The sequence below is a fragment of the Struthio camelus genome, chromosome 2, assembly GCF_040807025.1.
Source record: "Struthio camelus isolate bStrCam1 chromosome 2, bStrCam1.hap1, whole genome shotgun sequence".
NCBI lineage: Eukaryota > Metazoa > Chordata > Aves > Struthioniformes > Struthionidae > Struthio > Struthio camelus.
The window spans coordinates 26,549,252-26,574,878 of NC_090943.1; the positions used below are offsets into that span (position 1 = coordinate 26,549,252).

Genomic DNA, 25,627 nt, shown 5'->3' on the forward strand with positions numbered 1-25,627 from the left:
ATTTCTCACATTCTTAATTCTACCTGTTCCTGGAATTCTGTATCTTTGGTTCTGTGCTGAAACCTCTCTTTTTTTCCAGATAATGACATTATTGACAAAAATGCAGTCTTTCTGAGATGTGTTTTAAAAACATTTTTCTGAGTAATTGAAGATGTAATTTGACTGAAGGGAAAGATGTAAGTGAAGGAGGCCTTACTGCCAGGTATCTCATAATTTTTGTGTGGCCTTTAAAGCCAAAATTTTTCCAAAATGAGTGCCAGAGAGATAGGCACCTTAAGGATTGGGCTGACATTCAAAAGTGCTTAGTGCTAAGCAACTACCACTGGCTTAAGTGACTTGATGTTTATATTTTCCATTGCTCGTTATTGTATATAATTTTTCCTCAGTAGTTTCTTTGATTCTCATCTCTAGGGCCTAAGAAGTGGTTATCGTTTGGGGAGGTGTTGCAGACAGCCAGTAATCGTAACAGTATCAATAACACTACTAAGTTTTGTCACCTCTGCAAGTGCTTTAAAGCTGATCTCAAATCCCATGCAGTTTGGCTCTGCTGACAGTCAGTGACTTACAATCAGTAGTTAATGGTTCTGTGGTGGTAGAAATATCACAAAGTATCTTCACCTTAGAAAAATATTTATTACTAACTTTTATGATGATTTGAGGTGGGTTTTTTGACTTCCCATTGCTTTTGTGCGGTAGGATGGTGTCATAGTTAACAGAGATGAATGGTAACACCTGAATAAATTACCCTTTTCAAAAGCTGATTTAACCTAGGTAGTCAAGAAGCACTTGTGACCATATCCCGAAATCCATTGCAATTTTAACAATAAAATCTTAAGATACATATTTGATGTTGCTTCCTTGCCTATATTTCTGGCTGCAGCATGTGGTATACCTGCTTTCAGATGTCGGACTTCTGCTACATAGGGCAGAGAAACAAGAATTTTTGCTCTTTCATTGTGTTCTTCTGCATTAATGATACAGAAGCACATGGCATTGTAGGAGACTAGTGCCAAACAGTGATTTGTTTCAAAACTTGAAACTATTTGGTAGCTAAACAGTTTTCATAATTAAATTTAATGTCTTCTGATAACTTATTATCGAGTGTTTGGTCTTGTTTGAGAAATTATGAAAGATTCTGACTGCAGGCAGATCATCACGTATATGTGCTCAATGTCTGCTTGACCCAGTTGTCAAAACGGGAAGATATGAGATGATTATCCCTGTTGATGCATTAAAATGGAGAGGGGTTAGATTATGTATCTTCAGCAATACACTGTGAATAAAGAGCCTTGGCGTAGTGCTGGTGCACCTGTCATTGCTGGAGGGCAAAGAGGCAAGTGATTCCAAAGGGAACTGACCTTCTTCTTTTAGGCATTGAGTCAATCCCATATCCTAAGGCACATGTTCTGCGTTGAAATTATTATAACTCTCCTGGTATTAGTCTGAACAACAGGCTCCGAAGATCTGTGAAGAGAGGGGGGAAAAAAAAAAAAAAACATACACAGAAAATGATGGTGATGGTTGTTTGTGTGTGTATTACTGCTTGTCTTTTAAAGAGATTACTAAAACAGTTAAGTTGTTCTCTGATAAACAGGTAAGGATAAATTTAATTGAAGTTTAAAATAAAATTATGAAATGCTTTTGTCTGAATTAGCAGCTCACTGGATACTGAAATGTAAATGACAGTATTTATCAGTAAATATGAATTCATAAAAAAAATCTGCATCCTTTTAAATAATGTAACGTATAATATAGTTGTATATCCAGTCTGCTACCTCAGCCAAATATACATTCATAAGATCTGATTTACAAATAAACAACTTTCTGTTAAATTATTCACATCTCATAATAATTGATCTTACGGAGTTGATCTTATGCTGGAGCATATTTGATCATAAATTCATTGAAATCAGCCAGTATCTTTGTGATGTTTGTCCGGCTAAATCCTTCAGTGAATAAAGTAGTAAGGATGCCAGCTGTGTTTGTTTTATAATCATCACTGCTGCAACAGGATGATGAAGACACAAATGAAGAAAAGCTCTAATTTTTCATGTTGGACTTGTGAATGCAGAATCTTACTGCAAAGAATTTAAATGGAAAAAATAAAATTTCTACTTGTGCCACATTCTCATAAATACTTTGTTTGCCTTTTTGGGGGAATCCCACATAGTTTTTAAATTTTGCTAGGTTTTTGACCCAAACTTACAAAAGCCAAAGAAATCTTAAATAAAATGGATTAAATTTATACTTTTCTCTCTGACACCATTATGAGTTAAGAATGGACCATTATTTCTGAATTGCCTTCTTTGGTTAGAGTGTATAGCAAGCTATGTTTTACAGCTTAATACTAGCTGTGAATTGTTAATATGCCTCAAACTAGTATTGCCAGCCTGATATAAAAAATAAGTAATTCCCCAGAATATTATTGGACTTCTATAAGTGTTATGACTTTTTATAAAAAGACTCCCTTGAGTCAAGCTTTATTCTGCAGCCATGAGGGCTTTTCTGAGATGTTGACATTTTTTTGTGAATATCCTTTCTCTGTCAGGTATAGCCTACGTCTATACTGCTAACTAGAGCAGAGCCAGGGACTGTCCCCTAGCCCTGAGGCCCTGTGTCCACATCTGTCCTAGGTAATACCTGGACATGTATCTCCTGAGAGTTTTACATGGTCCCCCTGCAGCTACAGATGCAGTTATTGTTTTGGGGATGGACAGTATTACTTTTTCAATTCAGAGTTTCTGGAATAACGTGAGACATATGCCACGAACCGTGGGGACTGTATTTTCAAGCCTAAGACTGAAGGTAAGGTATTGCATGCCCTGGTGCGTGTCAGAGGCCATGTGGAGGTGTTTGGAGTGCAGTACCTGTTGGGAGACTGCAGTATGGTAGGAGTCTGGTACATGCTGCCTTTTGGGAACGGTTCCTGGCATGTGTTTTCCCCAGAACTGTGGCCAGAAATGGTTTTGGAGAATGCTCCTTGGCATAGGCCAAAATAATCCAGGGAGCAGTGTGGGCAATCAGCAGGTCAGTGGATGGTCAGGCTATCTCCCTGGCCCCACTTAATGGAGCCCAAGAGGCTTTACCGGAGAGTTTCGTACCGTTTTCTACCCCTTGCACACTTGATCTTATTCCTGGTGAGGTTTCCCATATTCCTGTCAATGCAATGCCAGCACCTTTTGTCGTGCAGGCCAGAAGCCTTACGGATGTTTTATCTTTGCTTTCCTTATCCCAGGCATCCAGACTATATACGTTTTACAGCTCTTTCCTCTTCAGCTTTTCCAAGATGCTTGCTTTCCCTCTCCCCCTCCAAGCCTGTCACTCAGATCCTGACATCCCTTTTTTCCGTAATTATCACAATATACTTCTTCTGGCCTCTCCTGACCAATTCTCGTCTTCAATTCATATAAAAAGCAGACAGTAAATTCTGCTTATGTCTTCGAGGATTGTTTAGCTCCCAACACAGGCTGTTCCACTCCATTGTTTTTGAGCTCCTCCTTATCCTTCTCAATGCTCTCCATAATTACGCCTCTTGCTGCCTTCCTTCCTGAAGCTCTGTATTTGCTTCCCTCTTCTTCTGTCAGTGATCCCTTGGTCATATCTAGGCCTTCTCCGATATCTTCTCTCGTGCCTGGCCTCCCTAAATTTTTCCCTGAATCATTCAGACAGTCTCACAACTGCTGTATTCCTTTCTGTGAATCGAACTGACTTGTGCCCAACTTGTGCATGTACCAGTTAGTTGTAGCCCTTCATTTTTCCCGGACTGTTCTTAATTTGCAAGCTGTTGGACAAGTGTCTTGAATGCCTGAAACTTGCCCACTTCCATAGCTTACTATCCATGTGGGGCCCTAAAATGGAACGCCAATGTTCATATGCTTGTCCTAATTCTGTGGGGACACACCTGGCCAGACCTGCAGCAGAGCTCCACAGATTTCCCAATTCCACGTATGCTGAACTGGATGTTTTGAAAATCCACCTGCTTATTTTAAGTTATTAGAAGTTACTTGAACTTTTCGGGCAGTTTGTTTCTAGTGATAGCTGGCTCTTTTGGAAATCTGACCCTTAATGGTCACTGTTATAGATAGCAATTTGGATTTAGTTCTTAAATCACCCATGCTTATGTATGTCTAAATTACACTGACTCCCTGCTTAGCTCTATTTCTTTCATGTTAGATTGGCAGGTTAAGATCTGCAAAATTAGTTCAGTGCCTCCTCACCCCAAGCCAGTTTTTGAGTGTCAGATAGCGCTGCATCCTCACCCATATACAAGATTCAAGTGCAAGCACCTACAGTCCACACACTTTAGTAATTAATAGCTGAAATATATGGAATTTGTGATCTGGTCATTCATCTCCAACCTGTTTATAATAAAAGGGGCATAAGCTGTTGTGTTAAATCTCAGCAACCTTGCAACCTTTTAAAGAGACACTTCAGTGCAGAGATACACGTGGATATGTAGCGTTTCATTTGCTTTTTTTTCATTTTAGCACAAAATCATGTTAGCTTTTCGCCAAACTGCCTACTGAAGAGCCATCAGTTTTCTCTTTCCATAATGGTCTCTGTAGCTAAGAAACCCTTCCTGAGCAAGTCTAACTAACTTCAGTCTTTCCCTGTTCAAGACCAAAATTAAATTCAGGCTTCTTTTAACAGATTGGCACAAGTGTATTTGTCTCTTCTTAGTACAAACAGCAAAAATACCTGTTATGCAGTGGATTTTTCAATCTGCCAAGACCTTCCTCCTACTGGAGGATTACTGATGTTCCCTTTAGAAAGAATCTCCGTTAATGCAAAGAGAAGGAGTTGTGTTTTAAATCAGGAGAGTGAATCTGGAGAAGGAATAAAATATCAGACAAAAAGGTAGAGATTTATAAGGCAGTGTAATGTTTCTTTTCTAGACCTTAGCTCTGTTTTTCACATTTTGCAGTATAAGCTAGTGGTTTCCCATCCCCTGATCTCTTCTAAGATCACCGGAAGCAGGTTCCTGAGGGTCAGGGAGCTGCAGCTAGTTATGTATGATAGGTCTGTCTAAATATATGCATATAGTAATGTGTTTTTTGGCTGCATAGCCTTAAATATGTTGACAATATGCTCTCATTATATAATCTGAGTCTCCACTTCTCAGTTTTTCTTAGGTCTTCATTATATTCCTGTCATGTTTTAACTTAAGAGCATGGTTCTGAAAAGACCAGTAAGCCAACTTGTTTTACACGAATACTCGGTCTCATTGGGTTCAGCCAGGCCACTCATATGCATGAAGTTAAATACATGTATATGCCTGGGGTCTGCCTCCATGAGCTTTCCAGGCTTGAGGCATTCTCTTTGCCTCCAAATGTCTATCTACCTTTAATGAGCTGTATAGATAAATACAAAGTACTTCTGCGCCTTCCATAGCCATAAAAATATATTTTATTAGCTGAGAGGTATACAATAATAGAAAAGATCAGACCAAACTGCTGTTTTAGGGAGCTGTGGGAGGACAGGACAAGTAGCTGTTCCAAATGGTTGATGGATGTGAGGCCCCAGCAAGACAGATTTGTAGGTTAACAGTGATAAATGATCTTAGGCTGCACTGACTAAAGGGAGGTCACCCTTTGCGGGGCACTCCCTGCATTCTGCAACCTTGCAGCAAATTCCTGTTGAAGCACTGAGCAAACAGACCAGTTCTTATTTACATTAGAATGAATTAAGACTTTTCAAACCCAAGACGATAAAATATCAGACAAGAGGGTAGAGATTTATAAGGCAGTGCTAATGTTTCTTTATTAGATCTTAGCTCTGGCTTTGGGGTTTTGTTTTTTTTTTTTAAGTTTTCAAAAAGCAATAGGACCAAAACAACAGCTGGATTTTTCTTTCTGTAGTCATTTAATAAGGGAAAATAGGGGGAACTTTGTTTACTGCCTAGCAGCTGCACCCACTGCCAAATCTGAAATCCAGAGTTTGGTTGTTTTTTGTTTGCAGTGTTTTTGGTTGTATTTCTTTGGAGAGAAAAAATCCAGGTTGTTGGGAGTAGGGAGAGGAAAAGCACAGAGTTTTGACTGCGTTGTGAGCCAAAGGTTTATTTCAGCTATTCCTAGGCTTTTGGGGGTAGGGGAGTGACCCCCCCTCCCCCACCTTTTTTTTTGGCTCTTGTCCAGCCAGTGAGGAAATAAATATGTGAAGAAAGAATGCTATGGAATGTTAACTCCACTGGTGTATTTTCTTCCTTTTATCGTGCCCCAAGATTCAGTGAAGTTGATATAAATTCACCATGCCTTCTTTTAAAAAGCATAACAGAAAGGCATTCTTCCTTTAAGAGTCAGACTGTAAAAGGTGATTTTCTTTCACTCAGTTTGGTTTAAGCCTGTAAAAAGCATTAAGTGAAAAATCTGATATATTTGTTAGGGCATTTATTGCATTACTAACTTATATTTTCAGTTCTCAGTGAAAGGTTTATAGAGAACATAAACCTTGAAGAGTTTTTGTTCAGGATTAAAGATATATTTTCCCCATTTTCTGATGAAATAATAGCTCATAAAGTGATGGGGGTGTTAGTAATTATTTTTAGCTCTATTTATTTTCCAAGGATATTCTGCTCAACTTATTGAGATGCAAGAAGGCCTTTACAAAGCACTCTCCTGATCAGAAGATTCATGCCCTTTAAAGGATTTCAAAATAATCAAAAGCTTCTGATTAAGTGTTGCCACCACGTTGTCATTCTTCATTAATTGCATTTACTACAAGCAGAGACTTTCCAATAAACTATAAATCTAGCGTATTCAGATATATTCTGTCAGGGTGTAAGTAATCGTTTATATGTATTCCATAATGAAATTTTTTAAAATTGGGCTACCTGGAATGCTGAAAGAATTAAGATAACTGATCGATGGTGGCATGTCAAATGAAAAAGAAGTGATTGCTGAATTATTTTGGGGGGAAAAATGGTAAAGGATGCTCCAATTTAAATTTGTTAGGAAATACTTTTCCTGGGAAATATCTCTATCTCAGAGAAACTACTGAAAAATGGATGAAATAATATGAAATACTTAAGGTTTGTTGTGCTTGTGTTTAAAGAATTTGTTGTGAAAAACAACTGTTTAAACAATAGCAGTATACTCTACCCAGCAGTCATGTTGTTTGGGATATCACAACTTAAGAATCCTCAGAAATTAAGGAAGTTACACAATCATATCAGAGAAAGCCACATTCTCCATAGCTTAGAGAGTATGTGATGACTTGACATATACTGTGTATTTGCTTTTTAAATAAGCTTATTTTTCTTCTCTTTAATATCTTCCACTCAGACTCCATAGTTCTCACTTCATTTGATGCTCCAGCATATATTATGCTGGCAAAAAGATATCTACTATCAAATATGTGAGATGTATACTTCAGCTAAATGGCATAGAACAAATAGGTAAAAACTGCGCAATATTGTCAATTAAAACTATTTGCTATCCTTATACTGTCGATAGTTGATGCTGGGTTTCTTTGGAAGATTTTATAGCCCAGCATATTTATTCTGAGGCATCAAATAAGGATGCATGTCAGGCTACAGAAGGACGAAAAACAGGATACTATTAAGTCTGTTGCATATTGACTGACTCTCTTTAGGCTTAGAGTTTAAAGCTCAAAACAACTAAATTTAATTTTTAAAGGCCTACTCTTGTATTCTGCTTTCTGTATGAAGCAGACCTCTCAAACAGGACATCACAAGCAATGTGTTGTTGAAATACAGTAATAGATCTGAAAAGGCCACTAAAACATGTCAAGTCCAGTGCAGAAAGAACCAGGGGAAGCTAGACTTATATCACAAGTTTTTGTATGAGTTACGTTCAGCAATGTCCACATAAGCAGATCCAAATGATTTTATGATCTAGTTAAGGCTGAGCTTAATAGACATTGTCAAACGTGAATTGTTTTAAGGGGGTGAATCACTAGTCTAGCTTAGCTATGAGCAAAGAGTTTCTGAAGCTACACACAACTTCTGAACAATTTAAGTAAGCTTATTTTACTATAGCAATGCCACATGACTGGTGGCAAAGCTGCTTGGGCACGGGAGGGCTCTAAGTAATTCTGATCTCTAGCTGTAGAATGAAGTGAGCCACCCGTCGCTGCTGAGCCAGCAGGGTCAGGTCACCTTTCCCCAGTGCCGCTGGAGCAGGAGAGCACTCTGCAAACCATTATTGCTTCCTGCCATTGAACTGCTACTGGAGTTGCCCCTTCCCTTGGGTCCCCAAAATTTATCTTTAGGGGCCCCATGAACATGTTGGTTATGGGACTCAAGAGTCAAGAAGACTGATCACTCCTACTGCACTATTTGGAGACGCTCAATGGCAACTAGTTCTGATTTTTCTGGACTGGAACCTTACAGGATTTATCAGTTCCATCTACTTGTTCTGGAAAGAAAACCTGCAATTCTCAAAGCAGATGAAGAGATTAACATCTTAATGCTACATTCAGAGAAGTTCAAACCTGGAACTATAACTTCAGTTTATGTACTGGGTCAGTAGATACTTGTAAAAATTTACCAAGTGTATAAAAATGATATACCTAGAGTAAATCTGCTTCAATTAAAAAAAAAAAAAAAAGTAGTTGCCTATCTTGTTAGCACCTTCATTGCTGCATTCATTTTTTTCATGAAATGCTATTCATCTTGGCTGCTTTCCAGCAAATGGCATCTGTGAAACTGTTAAGTGAGAATTAGTTCAAATGGGTCAGGGTTATTACCTTGCTGGAATGCAATAAATGAACTAATCTTCGCAGCTTTCCAAACAGGGCTTCGACCTTCTTGTACATCTACATTAACAGCAATACCAAAGAATGAAACACTGATACTTCTAGCTCTGTGCAAATATCTTAGTGAGAATAATTATAAATGGTTGTCATGGCTTTTATTTTATATCTTACTTCTCATGAGGTACCAAGCTGAAAGAGTGTTCAGTCAATGGCCTCCAGAGCTTATAAAGCCTGACTGAACATTTCTGAATCTAAACTGCTACCAGCACCTCAATTTATGAAAGGGGAAGAGGGGTATAGGATATTTGGAAACAGCCTCTTCCGAAGAACGCACACAACTCAGTGCAAAGTTAGGCCTGTTGTAGGCAGCCCTGTGCAGAAGTGGTGGAGAGTCCCAAAATTGAAATATGGCCTGTATGGCTGTGTTTAACTGTAGGTTAAACAATGGTTATGGTACAGTGTGGCCTGAGGAACCTCTACACTGTGCTGTGGAACAAACTCTGTATTTTGTGATTGATTAACAACGCAAGAGTAAAAACTTGTTGCAGTGCTCCTTTAAAATGTTTTTGCCTCTGTTCTTCAGTTTTGGTCCTCAGTGCTTTCTGTGCTATTTTTCTCCTTTGCAAATTGTTATAAGGGGTAGGACACCTTCTAAAGGTAGTGGAATGAATCAGAAGTGTAAAACATTTAGAAAAAAATAACTTTTTTTCTGTGTTAGATTTTTGTCTTGATGTGCAGGTTTTATGTGTTCATCTGTATCAAAAGCTAAAAGCGTCTGCATCGAAATTTGTGATCCCTTGTTGCAAAGGTTTCATGACAACTAAATTCCTTCCCACCTCAGTGGAGGTGCACCAGACCTGTTAGGTGAGCAGTTTGTAAGTGCGTTTCTGCACACTGGAGCTGGCAAGTCATTTCTTTTGAATACAGCAGCCGATCTCAGCACGGGTGTAACAGCAGACAAAGCTGCTGACATTTAGTAAAAGGGGGATGTTAGCTAAGGTAGAGTGCCGCTCTGATTTGTGTACTATAGAGGTACTCCTAGCAGAATCACACACGTATGCAGAGGTACAAAACAGTCAAGGCTCCAAAAGGCATATCCGGATCAGCTGGTTGGAAGATGAAATGGCTTTGCAAAGAAAACATTAACTTTAGTAGACAATGTTGGCACAGTTTCATCTTAAAACTCAGGAGAGGCCTAAAGCTAGGACAAGATGGAAAAACTCAAGCCAGCCACAAGCAGACTTGGGGGAAGATCCTAGAACTGGAATATGGCCTTTGTGGCTGTGCGACTGTGGGTTAAACAGTGCATGGATTGTACAGAAGCCCTTCAGTTGTCTAGAGAGGATTGCCGTGTAACAGCTTTTTCTGTAAAGCAAACTTTTAGGGTTACAGTAGGTTCTCCCTAATTCATACCAAGGCATGGAATTTTTTGGTTTGTTCTCCTTATTTCATTAAAGTTTAAACTCTGCTAAATGATGCCTTATTCTAGTTAACCGTTGTTTTATCTTTCAGCACTTCAGGTTACAAGGGATTACTGAGAATAAAGAAGTAGAGCTGAGATTTCCAAAGGGAATTAGGTGCCTCAGTCCTTTAGGCCATGCTGTTAACTCTAGTCAAGGGAAATGAATTAATGATATCTCTGAGAGTTACATCTTGAAATGGAAAATATACCAGTAAATGATTTTTGCTTTGGGAAGTGTTTACCTCTTGCTGTTTGGAGTATATAGACAGCATATTATCTCCATTTATTTTAATGGCCATTTGTCTTTATTACTGTGAATTTGAGCTGCATTCTTCACTGCATTTAAAAGCAAATCACCCCGAGTTCAGAAGTTCACTGCACATGCCCAAAACCTTTTTTTCTCAAAAGTTTAAACTAAACTTCAGTGATCTTAGTCATGTTCTGCTTGACCAAATACTGACCTTCCTTTGCAGTAGAAAGATATTTAAGCCTGTTTTCTGAAATTAAATCAAATTATTGTCATCCAATGAGATATACCGCTGTTCAAGTTTAGTCAGGTTCATATATGTTTAAGATGAGATAGGTTAATATAATGTCTTTGTTCAGCAAAAGCATTTACAGTTTTTGAGATTAAGTTGAAAATCAATGTTTTTTTTCAAATGTCATCAGAGTACGTCGGTAAAAATATTCACAAAAGTTCTTATAACAGTACTAGGTATTATTTAATGCTTGCCAAAGGTTTTCCTGTATTTTGCTGTACACCACATTTTCTGAAAGTATCTGCTGTCATGGCTAGTAACTATTCCTCAGTGATTAGTGTGACAGTAAGTGAAGCGTGAATATTGAGACTTGCCATATCATGCATGCCAAGTTACTATATGGCCCAACTGCTGTGAGACAAAACATGCTATTATGGTTTAGACACAAAGCCATATTGTATGAAATTCCATCCTGTCACCATACTGAAGGAGGTGTATTTAAAAATCAAATCTTTTTTCCCTTTAGTTTTTTTGTTAACTTTTCTGTATTAGATATTTAGCTACTGAACTCCAACAGAAAATTCAGCCTTTGTCCCTGTTGAGGTATCATGTTTCAAACTTGTATCAGGCAAATTGTTAATGTTTTCAGGAGGAGATTTTAAAGAGACTATTAGCCAAGAAAAAAAGGAAAGAAACAAAACCAGACGTTCCAAACCGCTGAGGTTATGCACTCAATGGGTTTCTCCAAACAATTCTGATATGGTAGATGTATTTCAATACATGATCATACAGTGCATTTTTCCTAAGTAAAAGAATAGCTTTTCCTTAAACAAAGCAGCAAAATTAGTCACACATTCCGCTAAGGCATCAGTTCCAAGACTGACAACCTCAGGATGGCACAGGCGTATTTCTTCTGCAGTGTCCACTGATTTCCAGAAATGACCTTAGCAGAGGACATGGTTTTTAGAGAATTTCTTCTTTGCTGTGCAAATCTCCATAAACAAAACCAGAACTTTTATGTAGATTTACAGATACAGCTGCACTTAACGAGAAGTAATGGCTTGATGCATGAGTTACTTAGATGACCTTCTTTGGTCTATGTTACAGAGGAGGTCAGACTTGATCATTATGGTCCCTTCTGACTTTAAAATCTATAAATGCTTGGGAGCATAACAATACTAATAATGTAGCAACTGGAATCTTCAAAGTGCTGTATAAACAACTAATCCTCACAGCACTATTCTACATATTATAAGGGCAAGTAAATGTTATAATTAGAGCAGATTAAACTATTTTTTCAGACTATTTGTGCAATGAATTTAGCATTTTTCTATTTACTGATTTTAAAGCTGGTTCTAATTTTTACTGTTTTATTCACAATTATTTCATCAGTAGATGTGGTTATATTGCAGCCCCAGATATTTTTCTTGTTTTTTTATAGCTATCATCTACTGATTATTTGTTATTTGTCTTTGGCTTCTTGACTGATCTTCTCAGTGAACTGATATCTTTTTGATTTCTAGACTGGGAAGGTGACTTTGGCTTCTTAAATTGTTCCCACTAAAAATATTTTCAATTTGTTAGTACATCTTAGCAGTGTACCAGACAGACACTTTGACCATTTGATCTATTAAAATTGTGGCACTACTGTATTCAAAAGCACCAAGGAACTAGAGTGTCATCACCCATAATTTTTAACTACAATTCAGAATTCATTTATGTTTGAATGTTTTTTCCTGATGCTTTGCCTCTCTTAATTAGCATCTTCTCTGCACCTAAGGAGCAGCTAATGAATGGTGCAATTCTGTGTCTTACATTGCAGAATAATATATCAGTACTTAAGTTAGTGGCCTCATTTTTCTAGCTTAACAGTAGCTTTCATTTAAAAGAGAACATGTTTACTTTGGCTCCTAAAAGGGGATGCAGCTACTTGGTGGGGGAAAATGAAAAACTTTAGTGCGATGATTTGCCAAGACCTCTCAGCAAATAATTGGCATAGCTGGGATTAGGACACAAGACAGGCTTCACAGACTCAAGATAGTCACTGGTTCTTGGGAATTTTGGATGTGCAGAAGAATTAATGCAAAATTTCCCTGGATATTTTGCCCTCCTTTTCCTTTTCTTAGTTAAGAATAGCCTTTTTTCCTGATAGTTTGCTGTATTGTCTAATGAACTTGTAATTTTTACGAAAGCTGAATGAAAACAGTTCCACAGCTTGATAGTGTAAGAAGTCTAGAATCAATCCTTTGGTAGAACTTAATTTACAGACAATGACTATTCCCTTCAATATGCCTTTATTTTGTCATGAACTGGAAATGAAAAAGAAGAGAGAAAAATGATACCCAGCAGAAATACTAGAATTTTGCCTCTGTTTAACCTAGAACAGCAATATCAAACCCAAATCCTGGGAATTCTGTAAGACTGCAGCTGATGAGAAATAATGGCTTAGAGTGATCAACAATACCAGGCAATTGTTGATCCCAGATAATTTCTGGACAAATATCCTATCTGTTCTCAAGAACAGATCAGATAGATAGGCATAGTGTTCAAAAACTGCTATATTGCCCACAGATTCAAAAGGCAGCCAGTGGAATATTTTTAAATCATTATAAATAGCATCCATATACCAGCACATAATTTAGTATACTAAATAGCATCCATATACCAGCACATAATTTAGTATACTAAATAGCATCCACATACCAGCACATAATTTAGTATACTAAGCACTTACATTTACTACTATGTGCAAAAATCTCAGGAGGAAAGTCTGCACAGATGCTTTTGACTTTTTCAATTTAACGGATGCTGCCTGTTTGCGCTGAGTGTAGTATGGGCGCAGACAAAAGATTATGTCTGTGACCTTGGTGACTTATAGATTCTCAATAGATTTTTTTTTTTAATTTAGTGTTTTCAGTGTTGTATTTTCATTGTTGCAGATAGTTTTCACCAGTGCATACACTACTGACTGATGCTTATAAATTATGTGATTGTCAGCCCTACGTGAAGTGCATGAAAATTAACTCTGTTTCACATGTTTTTCTTGACTGGTATTCCAGAAAGTCAGCTTGAGCTGATGGAGAATGAGAATTTGCATGAACCATGCTGTAGGATTATTGATTTTAGAGGAAAATAACACCATCTATTTCAAATACTGCAGTATTTTGGACTGCAGTGTACTACATCTGTATTGGTAAACTACTGCAATGAAAATGGGAGACCTTTTATACATTTTGGCATTTTTACCTGATAAGAATTTTAATGAGCAAAGATATACTAGAATTTGTAACCTTATATACTGATAATAGCAGTATGATCCATGTGTAGAAGATACAGGTTCTGATTGCATGTTACAAAAAGTTTGGTGGGTTTTTAAGGCTCAGGAGGAGGCCATAAGATACCCAACCAAAGCCTCATTCTTCTGATTACCATTTTACTCTTTCCTTTCCAGATCTATTATGTTTTAATCTTTTTTTTTTATGTTTTCATGTAATGTCTCTAAGCATATTGCTCCCAATAAAACACTGAGTTGTCTCAGAATTCCCTAGGCAGCTCAGAAAATAAATTTATTTCACTTAAGATTGAATGATTGCATTGCATTAACCCCTAATGAAGAGTCAGCGCCCTGCCATGTGAGTATATGAAGAATAAGAAGTCAGTACTTCACCAAAGACAAGTGCCTATATGTAATGTGATACATATGTAGTGTGTCAAGCACTGTTGGATTTTAATAACTGATATCTCACAGAGTTGTATAAATACTACTGTTATTTTCAGTGTGGATTTTATGTTTTTAGATAGTAATAACCATTTTTTTCCAGCTCTGTAAATTCTCAGCCTGTCAGTATGTTCAAAGATAAAATGTAAATGGAAAAATCCGTGCAGTAATAGCCTGCTTTCAAGATGCTGTTGCTCATAAGCAGTAGGTAGGGCATATGTGGTGTGCTGTATTATGTGCTCTGTAGGTGTAAAATTTGGACAGATTTTGAGATACTGGTCCAGAAATAACTCATTGACTCCTTAACCTGAGGAATATATTTCCTGGCACTGCTTCAAAAGAGACTTTGTCTTCATACTAGCTAGCAAGGCTCAGTGCTTCAACGGTGCTGACTGCAGATGGTATTAGTAAACTGAGTAAAGAAATTGTTTTTCGGAAAAGCAAAAAACTTCTCCTTGTTTGTGTTTCAGGCTGAGCTATGTGAATCATGCAGAGGATCTAGCCTCCAAACTACTCCAGTGTTTCCCAAAGAGCAGATTGTCAGCACCGGCAGCCCTGAGCCACGAGTATTTCAGTGATCTGCCCCCACGGCTATGGGAGTTAACTGATAGTGAGTGTAACCACCTCTGAATTTATTAAAAATAAAGGCTCTGTTTTATGCAGACGTGTGTATATGTATAGTTGTATGTGTGCAAACACTCACATGTGAACACCTTCATGCACATATGCATCCACACACAAAATACATGAGTGGAATTGTGTAGCTGAAATTGCAGTTAGCTTGACATAGGAAAAAATGGATTCTTTTTTTGCTATCTCTGCTCTGCAGTCTGCAGCTAGCTATCTTTGTATTTGATTGTGTGTGCAGCCAAGAGAATTATCTGAATTGTCATAAAGCAAAAGGAAAAATACAATTTACATATTTAGTACTTTTCACTTTATAACACACAGTACTTTTTAACTAGGCTGCAGCATACGGGATAAAAATCCAGCAGGGTTTGATTCACAGAAACTGTATCTGTTGTAACAGTAACCTTTGAGAAAGGACTTGGCATTCAGAAATCTGGGAAACACAAAGTAGAGAATTGGTTAATCTGTTGAATTAAACTCTATAAGAATAGAGGATTGTAGATGATATTATTAAGTGAGAATGCTTTCAGTATGTACATACAGCTTTTAATTTTTTCAGTAAACAAAATGCATTCCAGCTGACTAGGCAAAAATGCTCCTATCAACACATATGCTGTCAATTCTCTCTTAAATATTTGTAAGTCATTTATATCATACAGCTCCATATCTTTCTCCAGAGTGTTAAAAAATTATCACTCGTGATATTTTTGATTCAGAGAATGTTCTGAAAGTTTCACAGGGGAATAGCAATCATTCTTTTGATTTAAATCAATATGGTGAAGAAAAGCATTCGTTCAATAGAGCAGTATATGCTATTTTCTGTTTTCAAAGAACATTTAAATCCAGTACTCGGCCACAAAAATTTCTGGTTGGAAATGCAACCCTGGCCCATATGCCCATGTGTGCGTAAATGTAGCTGATAGTTGTCACTTGTGACAAGTTTGTTTATAAAAAAGGAGTTGAACATTATGCAACAATAGGACTTTGTTTACTTCAGTCACAGGAACTACAGTTTCCTCTTCCAAAAGTTTAGCTAGTCAGTGGTGTTCAACACTTGTAATAGTTACGGTTTGAACTGGTTCTGTGGACTGGCAGTCCAGGTATCCTACTCTGACTCTGCTCTGAAGGCTGCTGCCCGGTTGGTAGAATATAAAGATTGAAATTAAACTAGCAACACAGAACTTTTGTCGAGCACAGGCTGTGGTGTAGGCCTTGTCCTTGCTCTGCAAGGGACTCCCAGTTTCTCCTCTGCCATGCTAGCCCTCCGCCCAAACCGCTCAGCTTTCCGACTGCAGTGCCTTACAAGCTGAAAATTCAAAAGAGTCAGTGTAAAGTAACGCTGCTGTTGAAAGGCTGTCTTTGCTGAAACTGTGATGCAAAGAGATTCATTACTTCAGGACTAATGAAACATCAAGAATGCCAGTTCATTTATCCTTTTTCCACTAAACGGAAAACAAAAATCACTGTGCTTTGGTGACATCTCAATCCTTCTGACTGTGTGATTCAGTCTAGCCAGGATTTTGATAGTCTATGAATTCTGAATTCTGCAGTAGTACTTTTCTGTTAATATGGACTTATTACCCACTTGCCACTTAGTTTATCAGTCAGTGGTTAAATCCAGTTCTATCAGTGAAGTAAATGCCTACACATTATCACACTGCAGCAGGCTGCCAACAGAGACAGTCTTGTCCTAGTCATTAACAAGCACAATGTATGCAGAACACCAGAGGGGAATTAAAACCACAAAAAATACCTCAGGGTGGTATTTTTAATATGAGAATTTAATTTGTAATTTCACAGATTAAGAATTTTGGCTGCATTAATCCTTTTATCAGCTCACAGCAGGTTATTTGCAGAAGCATAACCATAAGGCGATATTCATTGGCAGAAACACGTCTTTGCATAACGTTAAACATCAGGAGCAGTGAAACCTTTTGAAGGGGGGAGAATAAAGATGAAAAATCATTATATTTTAAAGCAAGGTTCTTCTGAATGCCTCCAGTAAAATTTTGAGTTACAGAAAGACTATTTCTGTGTCTAGTAGATAATCATTATGAAGCATAAATCCAGATGCAAGAAAGGACAATCCCAGTATCAAATACTACAATCATTTCTATTTAGTATGACTTGGATATACTTGTAAACATATTTACAAAACAAAGAAGTCATATACTTTGGAGACTTGGGAAAATGTTTACTGTGTGGTGAAATTACCAGTTTTTGTAATTCAAGTTGTCTGGGTTAATATTTTACATTGGGAAAGACTTCCTATTGATAGTTAATTAAATGTAGGTATAAATACATCGAGACTGTATACACAACAGAAGTGTGTGTGCACACACACAATCTACTGTCCTGCAATCAAAACACCACTATGACTTTATAAATCTGTGCAGTGGTTGGTATTCATCATAGAATATATTTTATACTATTTACTCCTACTGCTGAATTGCAATTTTGGGGATTTAACACTGAAAAACAAGGAAAGACTCACAGGTGCAGAGGAAAGAGAAAGAGCAAGAAGGGAAAAATTCTGTAAATGGTTTTCTGTCAGAAAATGTTGTTTCATTGGAAAATATATTTTGAATTCTTTTAGCAAACTTAATTATCCTTAACAGTTCAGTAAAATGAAGTCTAACACAATAGCTCAGTTCCACTGATCTTAAGGTTTTGAAGATGGAATACATTATGTCAAATTATTAAAAAACCTTGCTGTATTTTTCTTACTTATTTTGAAATGCTATCAAAGAGGAAATTTTAAAACAGAAAATGTTAATTTTATAGTGGTATAAGGACATGTAAACAAACAAACAAAAACCCTGAAAACATATCTTTTTAAAAGATGTGTGCAACTAAGAATGGTGGCATCACATAGCTTCCATCACAGTTCGTGCAATTTCTTTCCATTTAAAATTATTATAGTGCTTATTTGCATAAATAGGTGGTATATGTGAAAACCATATTTATTTATTCAATTTTGTGTTTGCCATATATATAGTAACATATATATATACATGTATATATAGTATATATATATATATAGTTATTTTAAAATGAACTTTTGGGGAACTATCCAAGTTTCTGAACTGATGCCCTTTTTTGCAGTGTCTTCTATTTTTACTGTACCGAATGTAAGATTACAGCCAGAGACTGGAGAAAGCATGAGAGTCTTTGGAAAAAACAATAGTTATGGCAAAGGTGTATCAAACAGCAAACATTGAAGAATACCTATGCTCACAACAGATGATGCAGGTAAGACATGTTTATTGTTAGGTATTTCTTTGAAAGTACTGTTTACTTTAGTTCTCTTTGGAGAAACAAAATATAAAACTGAAGTGTGCATTCCCTAAATTGCTCATGTTCAAGGAGATAATCTGTTTTTGCAGTACAGATCACCAGTAAGAGTAAGTCCCTGGCCTTGTGGGCAGGATCAGTGTGACTGACAGGTTGAGAATATTGCAGAAGTCAGTGCCAGCAGATTAAATACTAGGTTGTCTTTAATTTGGGCTGATTTTTTTTCCGCTAGTAAAGTATGGAGACAGAAAATATATCCTGCCAGTTCTGTTGTTCAACTTTGGTGCAGGGACAAAAACTGATTGTTTAGTAGGTCTGGTGGCCTTAACTCCTTGACAGCAGAAAGATGTTCTTGATGGAGGCAGAGGTGCTGACATGCTAATAAGTTTCATCTTTCCTGCTAGAACTGTTTTTTTTCTTGGATGGCTTTCATTTGCTACCGCTTCTTTTTAATCGTTATTTCAGCACTGAAATATTGTGTAATGTGACTTCAGATACTGTAACAGTAGACTAGAACCTGCAAAAGGCAGGGGAGTAGGGAGGCTACTTAAGGAGTAACTTAAAATAAGGGAATGGCTATTGTTTTATCACGCTGTTAACTCTATTTTGTCCATACGCATCACCCCAGTACTGGTTCATTGGGGCTTACTGCTTGACAAACTCCTCCACATTAGCTGTATTCCTTTACATAGATGTTCTGCCGAAGCTTTTTTTTTTTTCTTGAGATAGGAACAGTAAGATGTATTTTCTTCCGTTTTTCAAATCTGTGAAATAATTTATGGCAGCAATTGTACATAACACAATTTTTAATGTGTGTATATGTGCGTGTGTGTATGTAAGTGTATGTGTGCTATAAAAAGCATATATGATATAAAAGAGAAAGATTCACATATATATTCAGTCTCATAATAATTTCAAACTCATAAAGTTTTATAAAATACCCAAAGTACAGATTTATTTCACTTAAAACCCAGGTCTGCCTTTTTTTTTTTTTTAAGTCACATTTGCTTTTTAATGTTAAGTCCATTATAGTTGTTTCATGTGACTTGATATGGAAGTTCCAGTAGCTGAGATAAACGTAAATGCTGTTCTTGGACCTATCCAAAGGTAGTTGACGGTTTCGTTAAGTCTATCTTTAGCTATGCCTGCTTATTACAGTATCAGATGTAGACTTTCCCTAATGACATGTGTTCACTGTTTTACTGTGACACGTTTATGTGCAATATTTTTTAACCCTATAATGTTGTGGAGATTGTTTGCATGACAGACAGCGACTACTGCAAACTGAAATTAATAGATTTGAGCCTTGACGACCTGCCCCACTTTTTGCACATGCTCTTCTCCAGCAAACCATTTAAGATTGTCTAATGTCAGAAATGAGGCTGCCTCAGAGCAGTCTGTTCACATCTTTATTGACAAGCTAATCCCTACTTTTTCCTGGGGCTGTGTCCCTGCAGACATCTCTTCAACCTTGTCTGTTCCAACGTGACATATCATCCATCTAAAGTAAATGTAGAATATGCCCATCTGTGCTAAAGGCCTTTTGTGTAAAGGCTTATGTACAAAATCTCATTCCTAAAGTACAGAATCTCCTTTCTCTGACCTCCAAACAACTGTAATTTTGCATTTGTACAAAAATACACAATACAAGGTTCGTATTTGAAAACTAGCATGTAAAATAGCATAAAAGGGAAGAGTTTGATGATTTCTACTGAATACCTATTTAAGCATATACAGGTGATTTCTTTTTTAATCTGTAAGAAGAAAGAGCGAGCCATGTGTACGTTTGATATATATCCCTGTAATGTTGTGGCTACTCACCCACAGCATTTACACAGCATAGCACTTTTCATCATACAAGATCCAGAGGCGCTTAACAAATTCTAACTTTTGATTTAATTTCCATCGTGGCTTGTGACTGTGTTGTTTTAGGTGCATACAATGCAATAAAAGATCAGTTCCTGACTGTAGCATTTGATTTTTAATGTAAGACAGGGAACAGCTGGTAATACTGGAAGAATATTAGCACAAAATATAAATTCTGTTACCTTAAGTCCAGTGTAGAGAACTGGCGACTGAGCAGAAGAAACCGGAATAGCTGGGGAGGCAGAAGAAATGCAAACAAGGAACCTTGCCTTGTGCGAAGAATTGGCAGAATGGGTGGAAACCTTTAAAAGGATGAGACCACTAAGCAAGAGGAGTCAGTATAGAGAGTGAAAGGATTTGGAAAAAAGAGGAGTGCAGTTTTGGTAATGTGAAAGGGAGGTCTGATGAAGACCTAATCTGAGTAGTGGGCGGCTGTGATTTTAAACAGTAGAGCAGCGACTGGTGAGTGGAATGTTCAATCAGTAAAATGACCTATATAGAGGAGTGAGGAGCTGAGTCAGTTATTCTAGCAGAAGGCAAGAGTTGTAGTAAGCAAGACTGTAACATTAAGGAAGGAGTATTTGTTATGAGATACTCAGTTAAAGCATTTCTCAGAAGTCTCCATTGGTAAGACTCAGTGACGCACAACGATGTATGAAAAGTAAAAAAGCAAGATGACAGTGGCTCTCTAGGGCCATGAAGTCAACAGGTGAATGAGGTGAAGAGAGTTAGAGAGATGGAGACAGACACAACAAGCTGGTAAAGTGGGAACGAGACTAGTCAGATAACATCGCAGCTAGTGGGGATGAAGAAAAATTTAAAAGTGCCAATATTGTAAGAAAATAGATCATATTTTGAAAAAAAAAGCAAAGGCAACCAAATGATGGACAAGGAAGGTATACACATGTTTTACCCATTTTCTTAAATTGTCCTTCTGCGTATATAGGAAAGGAAGTCAGAAAGAGTGGGATCTATCTAAACATACGTAGATGTCTGCATCTGATCTAATCATCTAGACTCTCCTTTACAGTTAAAGAGAAATAGGTAGTTCTAGAGCTTGGGCCGTCTTGTCTCAGCGTTGGCATCTGAAATAGGTCCAAGGAATTGGACCTTTTGAAGCTACTGCTTCTTACCACGAACTATAAAATAAAGCCTTTTCTCAGAACAGTATTGTTCCTCAGTGTCCAAGTGTGGAATGCTTGGTGCGCATGAGAACACAAGATAGTGCGCACGCTGCCCTGGTAGAAGTGATGTGGTCCTTGCTCAGGACTGAGTTTATAGAGAATCTGAATTTTGGAGTATGAACCGTCTAGTTCTTTTGAATGGATCCTACCTAAAACAGTGGCTATGCATTTTCATTGTAAATACTTTATATCAGTATTCATCAGGAAACTGCAGAAGATAAATATTTGTAGGTAGTTGGTGTCTAAATCCTCTGACATGTAGGGGATGGGAGATGGTTCAGTTTTTTCATGTATCTTTGTACATTTATACATGATAGTGGAATTTATTAGAAGACACACAAATTTAAAGACTGAACAAGAAACCACCTGCAACCAACTCCAGAATTTCAATGGTATGGAAGGAAATTCTAGTATTATGTCTTCTGTCTGCTCCCTCCTTCCAAATATTCCTAATCTCCATTTTTTCAGGATAGAACAGAGAATAAAATTCAGATCTCCAAAAACGAGCTGTGCCAGATCTTGCTGTGATAATATAAGAAATTATCCCCTCCTGCTGTCTTGTTCACATGGCTGCCAGAAGTTTCTGCCCCAACAGTGCACCTACTAAAGTAAATCCACCTTTATTTAGCTTTTGGAAAGCAAAGAGGCTGGGCTTTGCCCTCGAGGGGCTGAAGCATGGGCATACATCATCTTATGCCAACTTTGGAAACAGCAATTTCTGGCAGAGTGGTAGGAGAGGAGCTACACACTTCTTAAATGGCTGCATCTTCATTTGTTAGAGCTCATCTGCTGCCTCAGAAAGGGCTGCAAGGGACAGTTGTAGAAACTGTGCATCTCTGAGAATTTCTACCATCTTTAAAACATCGCAGTTCTTCAGTTGCCTGTCTGCAGCATAGCTGCTTACAAACCCAAACATTGTCTGAAATCGCAGTAACCTGGGATGTGTTTCTGAAAACCTAGATAATCCCTGTCAGACTCAGACTGTTAATAGGGTCTTTGTGGACTAAACTGTGTCATTGTCATGGGCTCCAAGGGAGAGATGCTGCATTATCTCAGTACTCGTGGGGAAACAGCTGACATTTGAAGTTACCAAGGTCAATTTTCAGAATGCTTCCTACTGAAGAAAATTAGTAAATATGTAGTAATGAGCTCCATTCTGCATGGAAAAATCTGCCGGCAGTGAATTAGATGGGGCCTTTGGAGGAGAAAGGAAAGAAATCTTCTGACCCTATCAAAAAGTCTTAAAAGCCTTATGATTAAGCAGAATATTTTATTCTGGGCCTGATGATTTTCGTTACATCTTTTTTTTTTTTCCCCCAATGGGCAGGAAGCATCTCTGTGGAAACTGTGCTTTTACCCCTCTCTGCTTATTTTATAAAGACAAGAATGGACCTTGAGAAACTCTAGAGCTGCTTTTTCCTTTGGCCAGTGAAATATATGGCTAGAGCTTGTTCCTCTGGAGAAGGATGAGTCAAATTTTAAGTGAAAAGACAAGGCATTACCTGATGCCAGATAGCACGCAATGCTTTCTGATGGTAATGTATAATCCTGAGTGCTCATTGGTTGACCAAAGACACGAGATGTATTTCTGACCTATTGTGTGGTTCCCAGAGCCAGCAGGGACAACTTAATTCAGGATGGTAACACCATATGCTTTTAAAGTATTTAACCTGTATTACCATAATGAGATCCCCTGACTTTCTAAATCTCTTTGACAATTCACTGGAGCACAACAAAAAGTGGTCTTTATTTGTATTGCTTCTCCACACGCACATGCATCCTAGCAATCCTGAATTTCAATTGCAGCATGCTGAATTCTTTCTTTCTGTCCATTTAAGCCAGCCACTGCCGTCAGACCAGCCTATCGAAGGGCCTGTGTCGTCATTCAGGTCAGCTTAGCTGTGTAAAACAAACTGAGGCGTAATAGAGGAGAGTTACCAGTATAGTGGCAAAAAGTGCTAGTTGCTGAAGAGCTGGTTGCTTCTGAGCAGGGATGTTCAGAAACACAGAATCATTATTTAAAAATGTATTTTTTGTTCATCAGGAGAGGTGAATACTGCAGACCTATCCAAATATTTTCTTTTTTTTTTTTCCTTCAGTTTTGCATTTGTAGATTGTGTAAGAGGGCCTATTCAGGACTGCTGTGTGGGAACATAACATTTTTGCCTGCGTTGCCCTGGTCAAGCTGCAGGGAAGCTATAGTCCAGCAGTATACATGTCAGCAGTCAGTATTGAAAAGTCACTCTGATTCACTACCTCCCTGCATTTCTGCTCTCCCGTGTACCCCAGCATTGCTGAATCACCATGGAAAACTGTAACCTGTGATCTTCATCTGTTCAGCTTCAGGGATAAAACAGTGGTAACTACAGTGGAGGAAGGTCTACATTAAAAAGGAGATGCTGGACTGAGTTGTTATATCAGTCAGCCAGATTTCGTCATTGTTGATTTAGCCAAAAGCTGAAAGTAGCAGGTTGTGTTTTATAGATCCTAGATTTTAAAACTCAGTGTAAATCTGTCTTAGTAGAGAAAAGCACAATTAGAGACGGATTCAAATAGATGTATACAAACACTATTGTGCTGCTGCAGTTGAAAAGATGGAGGCCTAAGTACTGAAGACAGGAGTTTTAAATATCTTTTGCATGTTTTAGTACCAAACCATGTCTATACATGAACGCTAAGGGTCAGTTTAATTATTTAACTAATGCTGGATTTGCATAAATTGGCTTTCGTGAAAAGGCTAATAAGATGCAGTTGTAGTAGGCAGCTGAAAGCAATTTGGGTTTGAGTCTGGTAATGACAGCACTAAACAGTTGAAATTGTAACATCAATTTTGTAAAATGTTAAATTAGTATTAAGCTGTGAAAGATAACTGCATGATGCCAGATATTTTTTGGTTCTCTAATACTTTTAGTGCCATTATTTTCATATGTTAACAACATAATGGTTTTATGAGACTGTTCCAGCTGTGCTTTACTTAATATCAAAGAATAAGATCACCACACTGATAGAATATGCCCTAAATTTAACACACAAGGGAGAAACTCCAGGCATTGGACTACATTCTCTTCTTGATGTCTAAGAATTTATTATCCTCTTCCTATTAGTGTAATATGAGAGTTGTAGGCTGAATTGTGCCTTCTATTCAGCCATGCAGCCATAAAGAAAACTGCACTGTATTCAATCGGATCCGCTCAGAGGGTGAAATGGTCCAAGGAAGTAGGTGACCACTGCAAGGTTGTCTTCACTATAGCCCCTCATCTCCCTTAAGCTACATGCGAGGGTTGCAGATGGAGCGACTGAACACACCGATGTCTGTCGGGTGCCATCAGTGTGCCACAGTAATGGATAGCACGCCACCCCGTCCAGGATTTGGCGAGATTTGAGATATGTTTACTGGGGTTCCCACATTGGTACTGCAATAGCTAGTATTGTCTATTGTGGTGCGAAAGACACTTGTCACTTAATCACGCTCAGCAGAAGCAGGGGAAGAGGCAATCTCTTGGCTTTCATGGAACCAATCCTCACTGCGAGTCAGTAACCTTCTAACGTATACTGCTATGAAAAGTCGATCAGTGAAGGTCTTCGAAAAACCACACGTGAATCTTTACTGATTGCCCAGTGACTGTTCTTACAGTTTCACTAAGACACCAGAGTCTTTCATATTCAAAGACTTAAAAAAAGATCCGGACAGCATCTACTCCTGTGCTTGTAGTTCCTGTATCAGAAGCAACACATAAAAAGATAAGTGCTGCGGTTATGGTTGTGGTAATGGATAAGATAGGAAAACCATGGAAAAGTTTTAGGAAGACGTCTGAGGAGGACGGGGCCTCCATATAGCATACACCATATATAAGTGCTGCTTATGAATGTCCTGAGCTGCGTGGGAAGAACGGTAAGAGAGATTTGAGGGAAGCAAAAGGCTGACACATTGAAATGGGTAAGCAGGGACAGAACTGCCAAAACCACAGGCAGGATTCTGGGAGGAGGGTGAGTCTGGGAGTTGCTTTAGGGAGGAAGGAAGAAGAAAATAAAGGAAGCAGGAGAGGGAAAGGGACTTCCTAGTATACTTGGTAGGACAAATATTTCAGATGTCCAGGACTAGGGCAGATTGATGGCTTCATTGCAATTATAATACTCCATGTTATTCCATGTGAAGTTAATGGTTACATACTTATTAGCGTGATTTTTTTTAAGTCGTAGTGTTAATGGCCAAATCAGCTAGAGAGCTGGCAAAAGAAAAAGGGAGCATTGCTAATATTACACATGAACTTTTGTCAAG

General features: G+C 37.9%; 1 protein-coding gene across 7 annotated transcripts in view; it reads left to right on the top strand.

Moving 5' to 3' along the window:
• Positions 1-25,627, top strand: part of CDK14 (cyclin dependent kinase 14) — a 325,653-nt gene that overhangs the window by 241,296 nt on the left and 58,730 nt on the right. For all 7 annotated transcript variants that reach the window (XM_068934789.1, XM_068934786.1, XM_068934785.1 and 4 more), the window contains 2 exons: positions 14,845-14,984; positions 18,110-18,256. In XM_068934789.1, the coding sequence (XP_068790890.1) occupies positions 14,845-14,984; positions 18,110-18,225 (256 nt within the window). In that variant the 3' untranslated portion in view covers positions 18,226-18,256. The remainder of the gene's footprint in view (positions 1-14,844; positions 14,985-18,109; positions 18,257-25,627) is intronic.